This window comes from Erpetoichthys calabaricus, chromosome 2 (assembly GCF_900747795.2).
Source record: "Erpetoichthys calabaricus chromosome 2, fErpCal1.3, whole genome shotgun sequence".
NCBI classification, from domain to species: domain Eukaryota; kingdom Metazoa; phylum Chordata; class Cladistia; order Polypteriformes; family Polypteridae; genus Erpetoichthys; species Erpetoichthys calabaricus.
Window position 1 is genome coordinate 324811744 of NC_041395.2, and position 15879 is coordinate 324827622.

The 15879-nt window shown below is 42.4% G+C and overlaps 1 protein-coding gene across 1 annotated transcript in view; it reads left to right on the forward strand.

The window, feature by feature from the left end:
- shtn1 (shootin 1) overlaps positions 1 to 15879 on the forward strand; it is a 278814-nt gene that overhangs the window by 199519 nt on the left and 63416 nt on the right. Inside the window, exon 10 of the mRNA XM_028796007.2 lies at positions 14292 to 14445. Coding sequence (XP_028651840.1) covers positions 14292 to 14445 — 154 coding nt within the window. The remainder of the gene's footprint in view (positions 1 to 14291; positions 14446 to 15879) is intronic.

Below are 15879 nucleotides of genomic sequence, written 5' to 3' on the forward strand. Positions count from 1 at the left end.
TGGTATGTGAACTGCAGAGGGTTGAGGGCGTGGTGGACCTGTGGCCTCAGGTGGTGAAGCAGCAGCCGGTCCATGGTCTTCATCACATGTGATGTCAGGGCCACAGGCCTGAAGTCATTCAGCTCACCAGGATGTGATACCTTTGGGACTGGGGTGATACAATATGTTTTCCAAAGTCTCGAGACACTCCCCTGTTCCAGGCCCTGGTTGAAGATGCGCTGTAGATGACTCCCCAGTTCCAACGCACAGACCTTCTGCAGTCGTGGCGAAACTCCATCTGGACCCACTGCTTTGCTGGCATAAAGTCTCCTCAGCTCTCTGCTTACCTGGGCTGCTGTAATTGTGCGTGGGGGGGAAACTCTCTCCTATGCTGGTATCAGCAGAAGGATGGGTGGAGGGTGTAGTACACCGAGGTGAGAGTGGGTTAGGGTGGTCAAACCTGTTAAAGAAGTTGTTCATCAGGTTTGCTCTCTTTATTCACCAGGAATATCATGCCAGTTTGTTCAAACAGTGCCGTGTGCCTCAGTTTCACTAACTGTGTCGACATCTGAAGACCAGTTCTCATTGTCACCACTATCACTTGATTCAACTAATGGTTCAGTTTCAGATTGTTGTAAAAATGGATTTACAGCTTTTCGTTAACAATCCATTGTGTTTTGGTTGAAAGCTCTGCTCTACCAATGAAAATTGATGAGTTAACTTAACGTGGCAAAACACATAGAAATATTCATGATTTGTTTTTAGGATAATATTATTTTATCCACTAGATGGCAACAGAATACTGTCCCTAGCTATTCATGCAGAATACTGTAAAGTGGATTGTTAAACATCACCCCGAGTCTGACTTGAGCTTAATCAAATTTACATAGAATTACAAGCCAGAGTCACACTCAGGGTTAACAAGAAGGTTACGCAAATTTGAAAGTGTTATGTTTTGACACCTTGATTCACCTGTAGCATTTTTATATCTTATTTCCTTTCCATGCTGTAATGTTTTGAACATGTTCGAATGGTTAATTACTCATTCACATTCATAAACTTTTTTTAGATTAAGACCTACTCCACACTAAAATGGATACATTTGAAAACATCCATCCATCCATCCATTTACCAACCCGCTGAATCCGAACACAGGGTCACGGGGGTCTGCTGGAGCCAATCCCAGCCAACACAGGGCACAAGGCAGGGAACCAATCCCGGGCAGGGTGCCAACCCACCGCAGGACACACACAAACACACCCACACACCAAGCACACACTAGGGCCAATTTAAAATCACCAATCCACCTAACCTGCATGTCTTTGGACCGTGGGAGGAAACCGAAGCGCCCGGAGGAAACCCACGCAGACACGGGGAGAACATGCAAACTCCACGCAGGGTGGACCCGGGAAGCGAACCCAGGTCTCCTAACTGCGAGGCAGCAGCGCTACCACTGCGCCACCGTGCCACCCCATTTGAAAACATATCCTTTTATAATCTTTTGGGACTTTTGTGTATATTGAAGCAACATTTTAGACAATTAAAAACAAATTATTTTGAAAATGTTCGCCAAAGTATATAAAATTGAAAGCACTGAGTCTTGCATTGCTGTGTACATCGGGGGAAAATTGAATTTCTCTAAAAAGGAGACATGTTATTGTTTTGTGGTCAGGCACTGACTTATCCTTTGTGAGCACATCTCTAGCTGATCATGGTTAGTGGGCCTTGAAATACTTCAATACTTTGCTATGTTATTTTTTTTTTCAGGAATCACACTGTATTTTGTAAAGCTTTGGCACCCTTATGCATTCTTGTAAACTTAAAAGCAATTGTACTTCATCTTTTGTCCACACAAAGAGGTCCACATTATTTTCATGCATGTTCTGTTGGCATCTTGGTTAATAAACTACGCATGCTCAATAAGAGAGAACTACATGTTCTTGCTACTTCAGAGGGGACGATAAACTTTTAGAAAATGATCTGAAAATACTACTGTGGATGGAAAACTTTTCAAATTAAAACAGTGTTTTTAGATTTATCCATGTTAGTGTGGACCAAGCTATAGTGATCAGAGTGTCACAGGGTGTTGAATTTTTAGATAACATTTATTTTATGTCCTTCATGTGAGGACCTTACTCCTTTTCTATGTTAACTAATGTTATCTTATTTTAATTTTGTATTTTGTCTTTTATTTTTCTTTTCTTCATTATGTAAAGCACTTTGAGCTACTTTTTGTATGAAAATGTGCTATATAAATAAATGTTGTTGTTGTTGTTAGATGTCCATGAATAATTTTGGAAATATCAAATTAGTGAATTCAAGCAATTTTGGTTTTGTGACCTTTTGTGTTACTGTACTGGATTATTCTACTGTTATTCCTGGTTACAGATCAGAAATTTGCTTTCGTGACATACAGAGTGTGCTCTTTGTGCTGACCTCATCACAGTCTGGTGATTGAGGAAAGTTAATGCTTGTGTTTTTTTTTTCCTGTGTGTAACATAATTGTAACATTTGCTCCTAAAAATTGCATGCCTGAAAGAGGATGTGTGGTAATTTCTACAGATTTTTCCTCTTTAGAAATGTTAGGAGCTCCGTTGTCTGGGGCTTTATGCCTCTGGTTGGGCCACCCAAGGCAAACTGGTCCTAGGTGAGGGATGAGATAAAGAGCGGTTTAACAAAAACCTCCTATGAAGAATAAAAAATGTGGACAGCGTTTTCCCTCGCCCGGACGCGGGTCACCGGGGCCCCCCTCTGGAGCCAGGCCTGGAGGTTGTGCCTGCACCCATGGGGCTCGGCCGGGCATAGCCCGAAGAGGCAACATGGGTCCCCCTTCCCATGGGCTCACCACCTATGGAAGGGGACCAAGGAGGTCGGGTGCAGTGTGAGTTGGGTGGTGACCGAAGGCAGGGACCTTGGCGGTTCGATCCTCGGCTACAGAAGCTGGCTCTTGGGACGTGGAATGTCACCTCTCTGAAGGGGAGGTCGAGAGGTTCCGGCTAGATATAGTCTGGCTCACTTCGACGCACAGTTTGGACTCTGGAACCAATCTCCTTGAGAGGGGCTGGACTCGCTGCCACTCTGGAGTTGGCCCCGGTGAGAGGTGCCGAGCAGGTGTGCCCCCCAACTTGGAGCCTGTTCATTGGGGTTTACCCTGGTGGATGAGAGGGTAGCCTCCCTCCACCTTCGGGTGGGGTGACGGGTCCTAACTGTTGTTTGTGCGTATGCGCCGAACAGCAGTTTGGAGTACCCACCCTTTTTGGAGTCCCTGGAGGAGGTGCTGGAGGGCATACCTTCTGGGGACTCCCTCGTACTGCTGGGAGACTTCAATGCTCACGTGGGCAATGATAGTGAGACCTGGAAGGGCGTGATTGGGAAGAAAGGCCCCCCCGATCTGAACCCGAGTGGTGTTTTGTATTTGGACTTCTGTGCTCGTCACAGATTGTCCATAATAAACACCATGTTCAAGCATAGGGGTGTTCATATGTGCATTTGGCACCAGGACACCCTATGCCTCAGTTCGATGATTGACCTTGTGATCATGTCGTTGGACTTGCGGCCACATGTGTTGGACACACGAGTGAAGAGAGGGGCGTAGCTGTCAACTGATTACCACCTGGTGGTGAGTTGGCTTCGATGGTGAGGGAGGATGCCACGTAGACCCAAACGTGTTGTGAGGGTCTGCTGGGAACGTCTGGCAGAGTTCTCTGTCAGAAGTAGCTTCAACTCCCACCTCCAGCAGAATTTTGACCATGTCCCAAGGGAGGTGGGGGACATTGAGTCCGAATGGGCCATGTTCCGTGCCTCTATTGTTGAGGCGGCTGACCAGAGCTGTGGCCATAAGGTGGTCGGTGCCTGTCGTGGCGGCAATCCCCGAACCCGTTGGTGGACACTGGCTGTGAGGGATGCTGTCAAGCTCAAGAAGGAGACCTACAGGACCCTTTTGTCCTGTGGGACTCTGGAGGCAGCTAATAGGTACCAGCAGGCCAAGCAGAATGTGGCTTCGGTGGTTGCTGAGGCAAAAACTCGGGCGTGGGAGGAGTTTGGGGAGACTATGGAGAACGACTTTTGGATGGCTTCAAGGAGATTCTGGTCCACCATCCGGCATCTCCAGAGGGGGAAGCAGTGCAGTGTCAACACTGGGAATGGTGCGCTGCTGACCTCGACTTGGGACGTTGTGGGTCAGTGGGGGGAGTACTTCGAAGACCTCCTCAATCCCACTAACATGCCTTCCAATGAGGAAGTAGATCCTGGGGACTCAGAGGTGGGCTCCCCCATCTCTGGGACTGAGGTCACCGAGGTGGTCAAAAAACTCCTTGGTGGCAGGGCCCTGGGGGTGGATGAGATAGGCCCGGAGTTCCTCAAGGCTCTGGATGTTGTAGGACTGTCTTGGTTGACACGCCTCTGCAACATCGCATGGACATCAGGGACAGTGCCTCTGGATTGGCAGACTGGGGTTTTGGTCCCCCTCTTTAAGAAGGGGGACCGGAGGGTGTGTTCCAACTACAGAGGGCTCACACTCCTCAGCCTCCCTGGAAAAGTCTATTCGGGGGTCCTGAAGAGGAGGGTCCATCAGATCCTCCAGGTCCTGGAGTGTGCATGTGAGTTTGCCCAACCAGTCTACATGTGTTTTGTGGACTTGGAAAAGGCCTTCGACCGTGTCTCTCGGGTAATCCTGTGGGGGGTGCTCCGGGAGTATGGGGTACAGGACCCCCTGATAAGGGCTGCTTTGGTCCCTGTACAACCTGTGTCAGAGCTTGGCCCGCATTGCCAGCAGTAAGTCGAACCCGTTTCCAGTGAGAGTTGGACTCCGCCAGGGCTGCCCTTTGTCACCGATTCTGTTCATAACTTTTATGGACAGAATTTCTAGGCGCAGCCAGGGCGTTGAGGAGGTCCGGTTTGGTGGACTCAGGATTGGGTCACTGCTTTTTGCGGATGATGTTGTCCTGTTTGCTTCATCAGACCATGATCTTCAGCTCTCTCTGGATCAGTTCGCAGCTTAGTGTGAAGCCTCGGGGATGGGAATCAGCACCTCCAAATCCGAGACCATGGCCCTCAGCCGGAAAAGGGTGGAGTGCCCTCTCAGTGTTGGGGGCAAGATCCTGCCCAAAGTGGAGAGGAGTTCAAGTATCTCGGGGTCTTGTTCACGAGTGAGGGAAGAATGGAGCGTGAGATTGACAGGCGGATCGGTGTGGCGTCCGCAGTGATGCGGGCTCTGCATCGGTCTGTCGTGATGAAAAAGGAGCTGAGCCGTAAGGCAAAGCTCTAAGTTTACCAGTCGATCTACGTTCCTACCCTCACCTATGGTCATGAGTTATGGGTACTGACCTTAAGAACGAGATCACGAATACAAGCGGCTGAAATGAGTTTCCTCTGCAGGGTGTCTGGGCTTTCTCTTAAAGATAGGGTGAGAAGCTCAGCTCAGACCCAGGACACGCTGGAGGGACTATGTCTCCTGGCTGGCCTGGGAATGCCTCGGGATTCCCCCGGAAGAGCTAGAAGAAGTGGCCGAGGAGAAGGAAGTCTGGGCATCTCTGCTCAAGCTGCTGCCCCCGCAACCCGATGTCGGATAAGACGGAAGAGGATGGATGGAGAAATGTTTTGCCATTTTTTTAAGCTGCATAGGAGCAACGTTACATATGTGAAGGTAGAAAAGTAGGCCCTGAGGAGGCTTGTATTTACGTTACAGCATGTGTAGCAGATGGTGGCGGCATAGGCAGTGAACTTCCCATAGGGCCAAAAGTTAAGTAATTAATCACTATCCTCATTGCTTAATGTGAAAATGTAAGTGTAAATCTATAGTATCCATGGAAAGAAGAAAAAACATACAAAATAAAGAAGTGAGGACAAAACACATTTTTACAGGAAAAAGTACATTTAATCAAGTACACAGTAGGTGGATGTGTTTGTGCTAGAAAGTAAAAGAGAGAGCAAAATATTATAGAGAGTAAAGTGGCAGCTTGGTGTTAAGAGACACAACCTCAAAGGGAAGAGAACAGGAATCGTAACAATAATAATAATAAAAAAAAGGTAGCGAAGACTTAGAGGCAATTGAAGTTACAGTCACACAGCAGGCTTTGAAAATACTTAAATAGCAGCAGAATAAAGTCCAAGGCCGGTTATAGTATTACTAACAGTTGATTCAGGTGCTTAGAGGAGGTCAGCAAGTATAAAGCGGGCTTGAGGTTCTTTTATAGGTATATTTCAGTTCTTCACTTAACAAGGGTTAAACATTTCATCCAGCAAATTTAATAAGGAGGGCAATGCAATGTCTTGTAGTTTGTTGGACCTTTTAGAAGCTTGCTCTCTGGAGGCCTTCATATGTGAGAGGTGTCAGTTAATCCAGCACCTTGAGTATAGGATTGGTAAACTTGAAAAGATGCAGCAGACTTTTTGGCATGAACCACATGGGACCACACAAGAATGTTTCTTTATGTGTGTAATCTTGTTTAACGTTAAAATTAACTTAGTTAGTTAACAATATCCAACTCTGTTTTACTAATGACTAGCAAGAATTGCAAGTTCATGTACCATTCAGGTCCCAAAAACTGGCACGGAATGGTGTATGCACTTCTTCAATGAGTGATGTTAGCATTGCGATTGCCTTTTTTATGAATCCCCTTTCTTTGTTATGACACATCATCTACTGTTTGTACCTACCAAAGAAGATATTTTTATTACCTTTTAATTTTAATTATGCATATGTAAAATTGATATTATTTATTGCAATAGTATTATATGTTTAGTATATTTTAAGATTTTATAAGATTATTCATGTAAATAAAAAGTTAGCAAAATGTTGTCTTTCACAGTAACTGCAAGCAAAAAAATATTCTTTCATTTTTTCAATAATACCCAGCCTAAGATAAATAATTTTAATTTCTGTCATTATTTTAGATTAAATCTATTTAGGATGAAACATCATTAATCTGAACTTTTTTTTGGTTTACTTCTAACCTACGTGATATTTTAATAACCTTTTAATTTTTATTTTATCTATTATTTTGTATTTAATTACACTATATTATTAACTTTATTATTTTTAAACAACCCTTCACATACAGATGACACACAAAATTTTTAAGCAGTGTGGACTAAAGTCACTTCTGGGGCTCATTTGAGATTAGGGGCCCTGAAGCTTAAGCTTCATTATATTCATAATAGATCCATCCCTGAATACTGCTCAGGGATAGTTGAGCTTTCTACTGCATGCCATGGCTTAAGTCTTGCCAACCCCATATAACCTCAAGATCTAGAGGAAGATCCATCTTGTGGGGTGACCCTTTGTACCCTGATCCACAATTTGACAAGATGCCCCAAAGTGCTAAGCGAAGGCCAATATAGATGGAGTCATGATAAGATCCTTATGGATATTGCCAAGTGGGTGGGCCAACAGAGCATCAACATACAGCAAGAATCATCACCTGAACTTGCCAAGTTCTTAAGGGAAGAAGTAAGGCTGTTAGTACAAGAACAACTGCCAAGAACCACTCTTCCATTATGCTTCGGATTGGGAGATGCGAGTGGATTTGAAAACTAAACTTATCTGGCTACTGGCTATACTTCACCAGTTAAAGCAAGCCAACTATCAGGATTTGATCAATGAGGATAGTAGGCAGTGAACCCAAACAGTTGGAGAAAGCCACTAGGGTTATTGCCATGGTGGCTGAGACCAACTCAATATAGTTATGGTTAACAAGAGCCCATAGCTGGAACGCTTCTGCAGGTGGAAGCTAATGTTTTCACTGTACCACTCAGCCATATTCTAGTCAATGTAATGTTTTGGGTTTGTTATGTTCCTAATACTGATCTGCTTTCTTTTTATTTTTCAAATGACTGTGGCTACCTTTAAGGGGACAAGTGGTACTGTACTTTTTGTACCTCTTCGTTGGCTTGCACTGCATAGACTTGAGTAGCAAAAACTCCAACCAATTTAAAAAAAAAAAAAAAAGCTGTCCCTCATTTGAATGATGAAAAGAAGAAGCTCCCCATTGCTAATTAGAAATGAGCATACACACATTCAAGAGTAAACCTAGAACACTGTAGGGCTAATGGAGCTAGTATCATGAATCGGAAACAGGCCAGAAGTGCCCAGCATGAAGACAATTTGACATTCTAACAAAAATCAAGATATTTTTAGATAAGAAATTACATTGAGTATATGATGGACAACTGGAATAAATGCTTAAGACAATCTTGAGGGTTGCTATAAACATTTTAATAGTAAGTTCGGCCCTTAGTGCAGAAATGCCACTGCTGGTTAGATATAAAAGAGACTGAGGTTTCATAATCTCTTTTACCAGCGTCTTGGTTCACATGAAATGACAAAAGAGCCCTTGTATTCTTAATGAGTAAATTTAGTGCTTCAGTCCTCTTTTCTCAAGCCCTCTTTTCCTAGTGTTAAATGCTACCATTTCCTTCACAAAATACTATACCTAAATATTGAAGTCAAACAACATGCAGGTGAGGCCTCATCTGGACTACTGCATGCAGTTTTGGTATAAGGGCTACAAAAAAGACATAACACAAAAACTAGACAAAAGTGCACAGAAGAGCATTTAGGCTGGTTGCAGGACTAAGAGGTATGAGCTATGCGTAAAGATTTAAAGAATTAGAAATATTGCAAAGTTTTTCATCACAAAGAGAACCAAAGACATATGGAATAAATTACTATTTATTACTATGACTATTAATTACTATTAAAGTAGTGTGGTAAAGAGTTGGATTTTAGGGACCCTCAAAACTCAACTTGATGTTATTTTGGAGAAGTTAAGTGGATAGGATTGGTGAACTTTGTTGGGCTGAATGACCAATTTGTATAATATTCTAATGTTATATTCAGTTTTGGAGAAAGACTGTACAAAACACACACCTCACAGATATTAAAATAACAGCTCTAATGTGTGTTCAAGTAAGGAAGACAAGTTTTAAGGTGAGGTAGCTCTACTTACTTATCATGGTGCCAGAGAGTATTGATTAGCACATACACATAATAATTTCACTACAGTCTGTACACTTAATGATAATGACTCTGTAAAGCTATATGTAAAATTAGATGCTCTGTTAACCTGGCTATGATTACACTTTACATTTATTAAAACAGGACAAGGAGCTGTCTGATTGTTCAATGTACTGTGATGAATCTTGAGGGTCCACAAGCACAAGGTCTCAAAAATGCCCACTAGAGCAGAAAACCATCAAACCTGGATAGTAGCAAGGGCAAACACAGAATGTTTATAAATAAAATGCTTTATACTCCACAAAAATGCTCTGTAATAACAAGACGCTCACTGGATCACAAAATTCAAAAAGGAATTGCCTGAAAAGACAGAGGCAATCAAAGGCAAACAAAGACCCAAAACGAAACCCAAAGAGAAGCCAAGAACAGAACAAACAAGTTGAAAAAATCCAATAAATCACAAAAGCCCAAAGCACTGACAGAATCATAGTAAATGCTCACCAACTCCCAAGCACATCTGTGTGAATCACAAGGGATTGTGGGTTGCCCCCATATCTATAAAGGCCTGATGGCAATCCCTTGTGGTGTTATGCAGGTGGTGCTGGCCATGGGGAACCACCCACAAAACACAAGGAAAATAACACAGACATTGAGAATACAGCAAATAATCAATAGATGTAACATAACTTAAACATTTGGAATAGAGCAAATAATAAACAAAAGTAACATTAACATAAACCAAAGACTCAAAAATTAACAAAAAGGGCATAAAACAAGAATCTGAACCCTAGACACCGGAGGAACCCTTGATGAAACATAACAATTGCAGAGCAATGTATTTGATAATTTTTTAATATTTTATCTTAACTGATTGGATCTGATTATTCCCTATTAGTATTATGAAGTCCTCAAAAACATTTCTGAATATTGATATTCTGCTCTTTCTTTGATAATGATCCACAGATCTTAGTAATATTCTTAAATTACTTAGTTCTTATAAAATTGCATCATGTTATAAAATTAATTGGTCTAAATCAGCTCTCCTTTCCTTGAATTGCTCTTGTGAGTTGTCTGCTGTTTCTCCATCTATCACCTGACAAACTCATTTAAGTACCTCAGCATATACTATACATTGCTAACCTGGTCCAGGACTTTATACTTGTAGTCTCTCACTAATGCTGTTAAATTAGATTACCATTACTTATTGACACTGTTAAAAGTAAAATCAAATATCCATGCATGCAAAAAAGGATGAAGAACACAAACGTTTTCATACTTTTTAATATACTGTAGCTGTGTATGCTAAACTGACCATACCAGGGGTATTTTATAGCAGTGAACCCTGTACATAAAATTTAGCTGGTAAAGACAATTTTCCTCTTAAGATCCATTTCAGTTGTAACTTCTTTTCTCTCTCTGTCTCAGTGGGCCCTCAAGAGTAGTTTTAGCCAAAAATCTTGGGACACTGCAAACAGAAGCTTTTGCTTGGAAGCCACATCTATAAATCTGGGTTATCCTCCCTTTACTTCTGTTGCAATCATCAGAGAGAGGTAGTCAGTCTCAAACTGAAGTACTGCTGGATAAATCATGTGGCTCCACAGCTAACATTCTAGGGATGAGGTCTCTCAGCTAGTAGTGTTGATGTGACCTTTCTTAAAGTAAGTCTTGTAAAATGTATTTCTGTTGCCTACAGTGGATAGACCCGATTCTCTAGCTGGGACTATAGGGCTTGTCTCAGGAGATGGGTGTTGGCCATTCTGATGCAATTTTACCTTTCCAGTAAATTTGTTTCTACAGGATCATGGCTTCAATATTGGTCATCTTTGCCTCAGCTACAAGACTGGAAATTCTGGGCTGATTTTCCTAGCTGATACAAAGAATCTTTAGGAGTTTTTAGTGATGATGATGAATAACCTACCTTGCTACTATACACAGCATATGCCTGAAGATCCATTATGAAAACAAAAGTTCTGTGTACTAAGTAAATTAAAATGATGCTGAAGAAAACCATTAAACCAGTGCACAAGTTTTAATAGATCTCAATAAAATTTGGATTTGGTAAAGTAATCACACCAGTTGTCTTGTCAGCATCCTTCAAAGGGGAGGGAAGACAAGTGTTATTTCTTATTCCATAGCTAAGAGTAGCTGCTTGGTTAACTAAACAGTGACACCAAATATCCATCCATCCATCCATTGTCTCCCGCTTATCCGAGGTCGGGTCGCGGGGGCAGCAGCTTGAGCAGAGATGCCCAGACTTCCCTCTCCCCGGCCACTTCTTCTAGCTCTTCCGGGAGAATCCCAAGGCGTTCCCAGGCCAGTCGAGAGACATAGTCCCTCCAGCGTGTCCTGGGTCTTCCCCGGGGCCTCCTCCCGGTTGGACGTGCCCGGAACACCTCACCAGGGAGGCGTCCAGGAGGCATCCTGATCAGACACCAAATATCACAGCAGGATATTGAAAAAATTGCCATGGATCAGTGACTGCTGATAATAACAATTTACATAGTTTTAAGTAGGAAAAATAACTAAGAGGCATTTTAGTTTTTTGCAGATTTGGTATGCTAATGTAACAGTTGTTCAGCATAGAAATCCCTTACACTGAGATCAATTTTGAAGTCTTTAAATCCTGTTTCAAAAAGGACTACGCCATACATCAGTCTCACTTATTCTTGCACATATTCTTGGAAAGGAAGACTTGCATTTTACAAGTGTGATGTACAGTGTCAGAAAGTATTCAGACCCTTCCACCTTTTTCACATTTTGTTATGTTGCAGCCTTATGCTAAAGTACCCTAGGTTCTTGTCTATAAGCCGGACTCATGTATAAGCCGGAGACCAAAAATCATACGAATTTTTAAAATAAAATCGTATCATAGATAAGCCGGACTCATGGATAAGCCGAACGTACTATAACCTATAACTAATAGAAGGGAGGGAGGTCAGTGGTCTCACTCGCACCCATTTAATTCCTTTAAGGGGGGAGAGAGTGTGAGATATTGGCGTCTCTCTCACTCCCCGCATGGCGCGGTTGGAGCGGCCAGAGCGCGTTCTTTCTGCTCTGGGCGTCGCCGAGTCAACACGCGCGCGTAGCGGTCATTTAAATTGTGATTTTATATGTAAGCATATTTAAATATATATCGCGGATTTTTTGCTGGTTCGCGGATTTCTGCGGACAATGGGTCTTTTAATTTCTGGTACATGCTTCCTCAGTTGGTTTGTCCAGTTGATTTCATACAAGGGACGCTATTGGCAGATGGCTGAGAAGCTAGATTGCTTACTTTTCTCTCACTCTTGCGCTGACTATCTGTGATCCTGACGTATGGGGATTGAGCAGGGGGGCTGTTCGCACACCTAGACGATACGGACGCTCGTCTAAAAATGCTGAAAGATTATCTTCACGTTGCTATCTTTTGTAAAGCTGATTCCTGAAAAGACATGCTGCACAGTGCTTCGCATACTTAAAAGCTCGAAGGGCACGTATTGATTTTTGACTTAAAAACAAACTCTGTCTGTCTCCGCATACCTAAAAACCAAATAGCACCATTGATTTGTTTGCTAGAGATTGTTTTCTCTATCTATGTGACATTCTGTGCTCCTGACACACACGCCTTTGAAGAGGAAGATATGTTTGCATTCTTTTAATTGTGAGACAGAACTGTCATCTCTGTCTTGTCATGGAGCACAGTTTAAACTTTTGAAAAAGAGACAAATGTTTGTTTGCAGTGTTTGAATAACGTTCCTGTCTCTCTACAACCTCCTGTGTTTCTGCGCAAATCTGTGACCCAAACATGACAATATAAAAATAACCATATAAACATATGGTTTCTACTTCGCGGATTTTCTTATTTCGCAGGTGGCTCTGGAACGCAACCCCCGCGATGGAGGAGGGATTACTGTATAAGCCGGACTTATGTATAAGCCGATATTCTATTTTTTCATTTTCACAACTTTTTTCCTTAGATAAGCCGCGGCTTATAGACAAGAACTTAGGGTAATATAAGTTTAGTTTTTTCCTTTTTAAACAACACTCAATACCCCAGGATAACAAAGAAAAAACAGGATTTTAGAATTAAAATTATATTGTAAATTTATTAAAAATGAAAAAACTGAAATAGCACATTGACCCAAGTATTCAGAACCTTTGCTATGACATATTAAATTTATCTCAACTTAAAGGTTATCAAGACAATCATCATTGAGGCGTTTCTTCATCTCATTAGGAGCCCTCCTTGTGGTCAGTTTATCTGGACATAATTAGGAAGGACACATACCTACCTCTGCGATGGGTTGGCACCCTGCCCAGGATTGGTTCCTGCCTTGTGCCCTGTGTTGGCTGGGATTGGCTCCAGCAGACCCCCGTGACCCTGTATTTGGATTCAGCGGGTTGGAAAATGGATGGATGGATGGACATACCTACCTATATGAGGTTCCACAGCTGACAATGTGTATCACAGCAAAAAACAGGCCATTAGGTCAAAGAAACTGAGTGCACAGCGTAGAGACCGTATTGTATTGAGGCACAGATCTGGGGAAGGCTACAAAAAATGTCTGCAGCATTGAAGGCTCCTAAAAGCACAATGGCCTCCCTGATTTTTTAAATGGAAGAAGTCTGGAACAACCATTACTGTTCATAAAGTTGGCTGCCCATCTAAGCTTAGCAAATGGGCAGGAAGGGCCTTGGTAAGAGAGGTGAATCCAACGGGCACTCTGGCTGAGCACTAGAGAGCCTGTGTGGAGGTGGGAGAAACTTTCAGAAGAACAACCCATCACTGCAACGGCACACTAATCGGGGCTTTATGGCAGAGTGGTCAGATGACACATACAAGCCTGCTTGGAGTTTGCATAAAGGCACCTAAAGGACTCTCAGACACACTAGAAGCAACATTCTCTGGTCTGATGAAACCAAGATTGAAGCAAGCTCTTGGAGACTAATCAGGGTTGAGGGCAATGTTAACTCCAGAGCATTTTGGACTTCAGAATGGGCCGAAGGTTCACCTTCCAACAGAACAATAACCTTAAGCACAAAGCAAAGACAACACAGAAGTGGCTTAGGGCCAGCTCTGTAAATGTTTTTGTGTGGTTCAGACTTGGACCCAATCTAACCTCTCCGGAGAGACCAGAAAAGCATTGTCCTCTGATGGTTTCCATCTAGCCTGACAGGTCTTGAGAGGATTTGCAGAGAAGAATGGCAGAAAATCATATACACTACAGCTTCTTAATATTACTTTTATTTGAAGCAGACAGGTTTCAATATTTTCTTTTTGCTTTTGAGTGCATCAATGTCAAACTCTTTTTTAATAGCCTGCAGGTACATCTTCATTTCTCTCATATTAGTTGCTTAAGCTTTGATCTTCCAATAGGTAAAAGAATATGAGGAACAACTAAGAAGCTCTGACTTGAAGAAAGAGATTACCTTTTTGAAACGACAACTGGATATATTAGAGGAAAATAAGAAACAATTTGAGGTGAGATGTCAAAAGTCAGAAGAGCAGGCCAGAAATCTGTCACACACAGGTAAATCTGTTCATTCATTTAATTAGTAAAATGTTGTAATTACTGTTGCATTTATCACTATATAGTATAATGTATTTACTATGTCCTCTGCACTTTAGAAATTTATAAGCAACTAGAAACTAAATCCTTAAAAGCCTAATGTAAAAAGTTAATTTGCTTAAAGTTCATGCTGACTCGCTGGGATAGTGTAAAGAGATGTAGTATAAAATGACATATATGTGTTAGTTTGAAGTAGGTCAGGTTTGGTGCAATTCTTGGGTTTAATACTGAATAGTGTAGAAGAACTTGATTCAAGACAAGATCTAAGAATCAATTATTTACACAAAAGACTGTGATAATCTTTGACAAACTACAAACAAAGCATAATCACAGATGACTTCTAAAAAATTAAAAGATTAACTGTTATAACAATTTAGCTTTTACCAGAACAAAAGAAAATTATAAAGTTCAGTGGTCTTCACTTGTTTGTAAAATTTCCTGTGCTATCTTATGGTTGGAGTATAATAGTAAAACACCAAAGTAACCAAACACATCCATCCATCATCCAACCAACCCACTATATCCTAAATACAGGGTCACGGGGGTCTGCTGGAGTCAATCCCAGCCAACACAGGGTGCAAGGCAGGAAACAAACCCTGGGCAGGGTACCAGCCCACCGCAGGGCACATACTCACACACACAGCTCACACTAGGGACAATTTAGAATCGCCAATGCACCTAACCTGCATGTCTTTGGACTGTGGGAGGAAACCCACGCAGACACGGGGAGAACATACAAACTCCACACAGGGAGGACCCGGGAAGCGAACCCAGGTCTCCTAACTGCAAGGCAGCAGCGCTACCCACTGTACCACCGTGAGGCCTAACCAAACACAGTTTAGAAGAAATGTACATACTTACAGTCTTAATAAACTTCCTAAAGACCCTTTGGCCAGTAGTAGTTTATGTTTATTCCTGTTTATTGTCTAAGTTTGAAATTCTGTTACAATATATAAGTAACAGATTTTTTGCCACGTATTACCCCGTGACACCAATTGTTACAGTTTTGAGTTTTGATGGGTCAGGTCAGATCAAGTCAGTTCAAGTTGATAAGAATGCACTGGTACAGCACGTTGCCGTTCCCACCACATGACGAAACAGCTCGGGATCCTGATTGGCAACTCCCCATGCCAATACGCGGTCTAGTCCCACCCCCACCAGAAATGACCATCTATCTGCCGCAGCCAGGTGTTATGTAGTTGTCCCCTTTTCCTGGTCCAGGCACTTGGGTCCTCAACAATGAGGATCCTGTGAGCTGGATCACCCTCAGGGAATTGTGCCACAGGACTACAGTGCTGTAACTGACACTCCCTCACAGTACAGGTAATATGCCTCGTTCAAGACAGCTCGTTCGACACAAAGTCAAACCGGTAGTACACAAAGATTCTCTGAAGA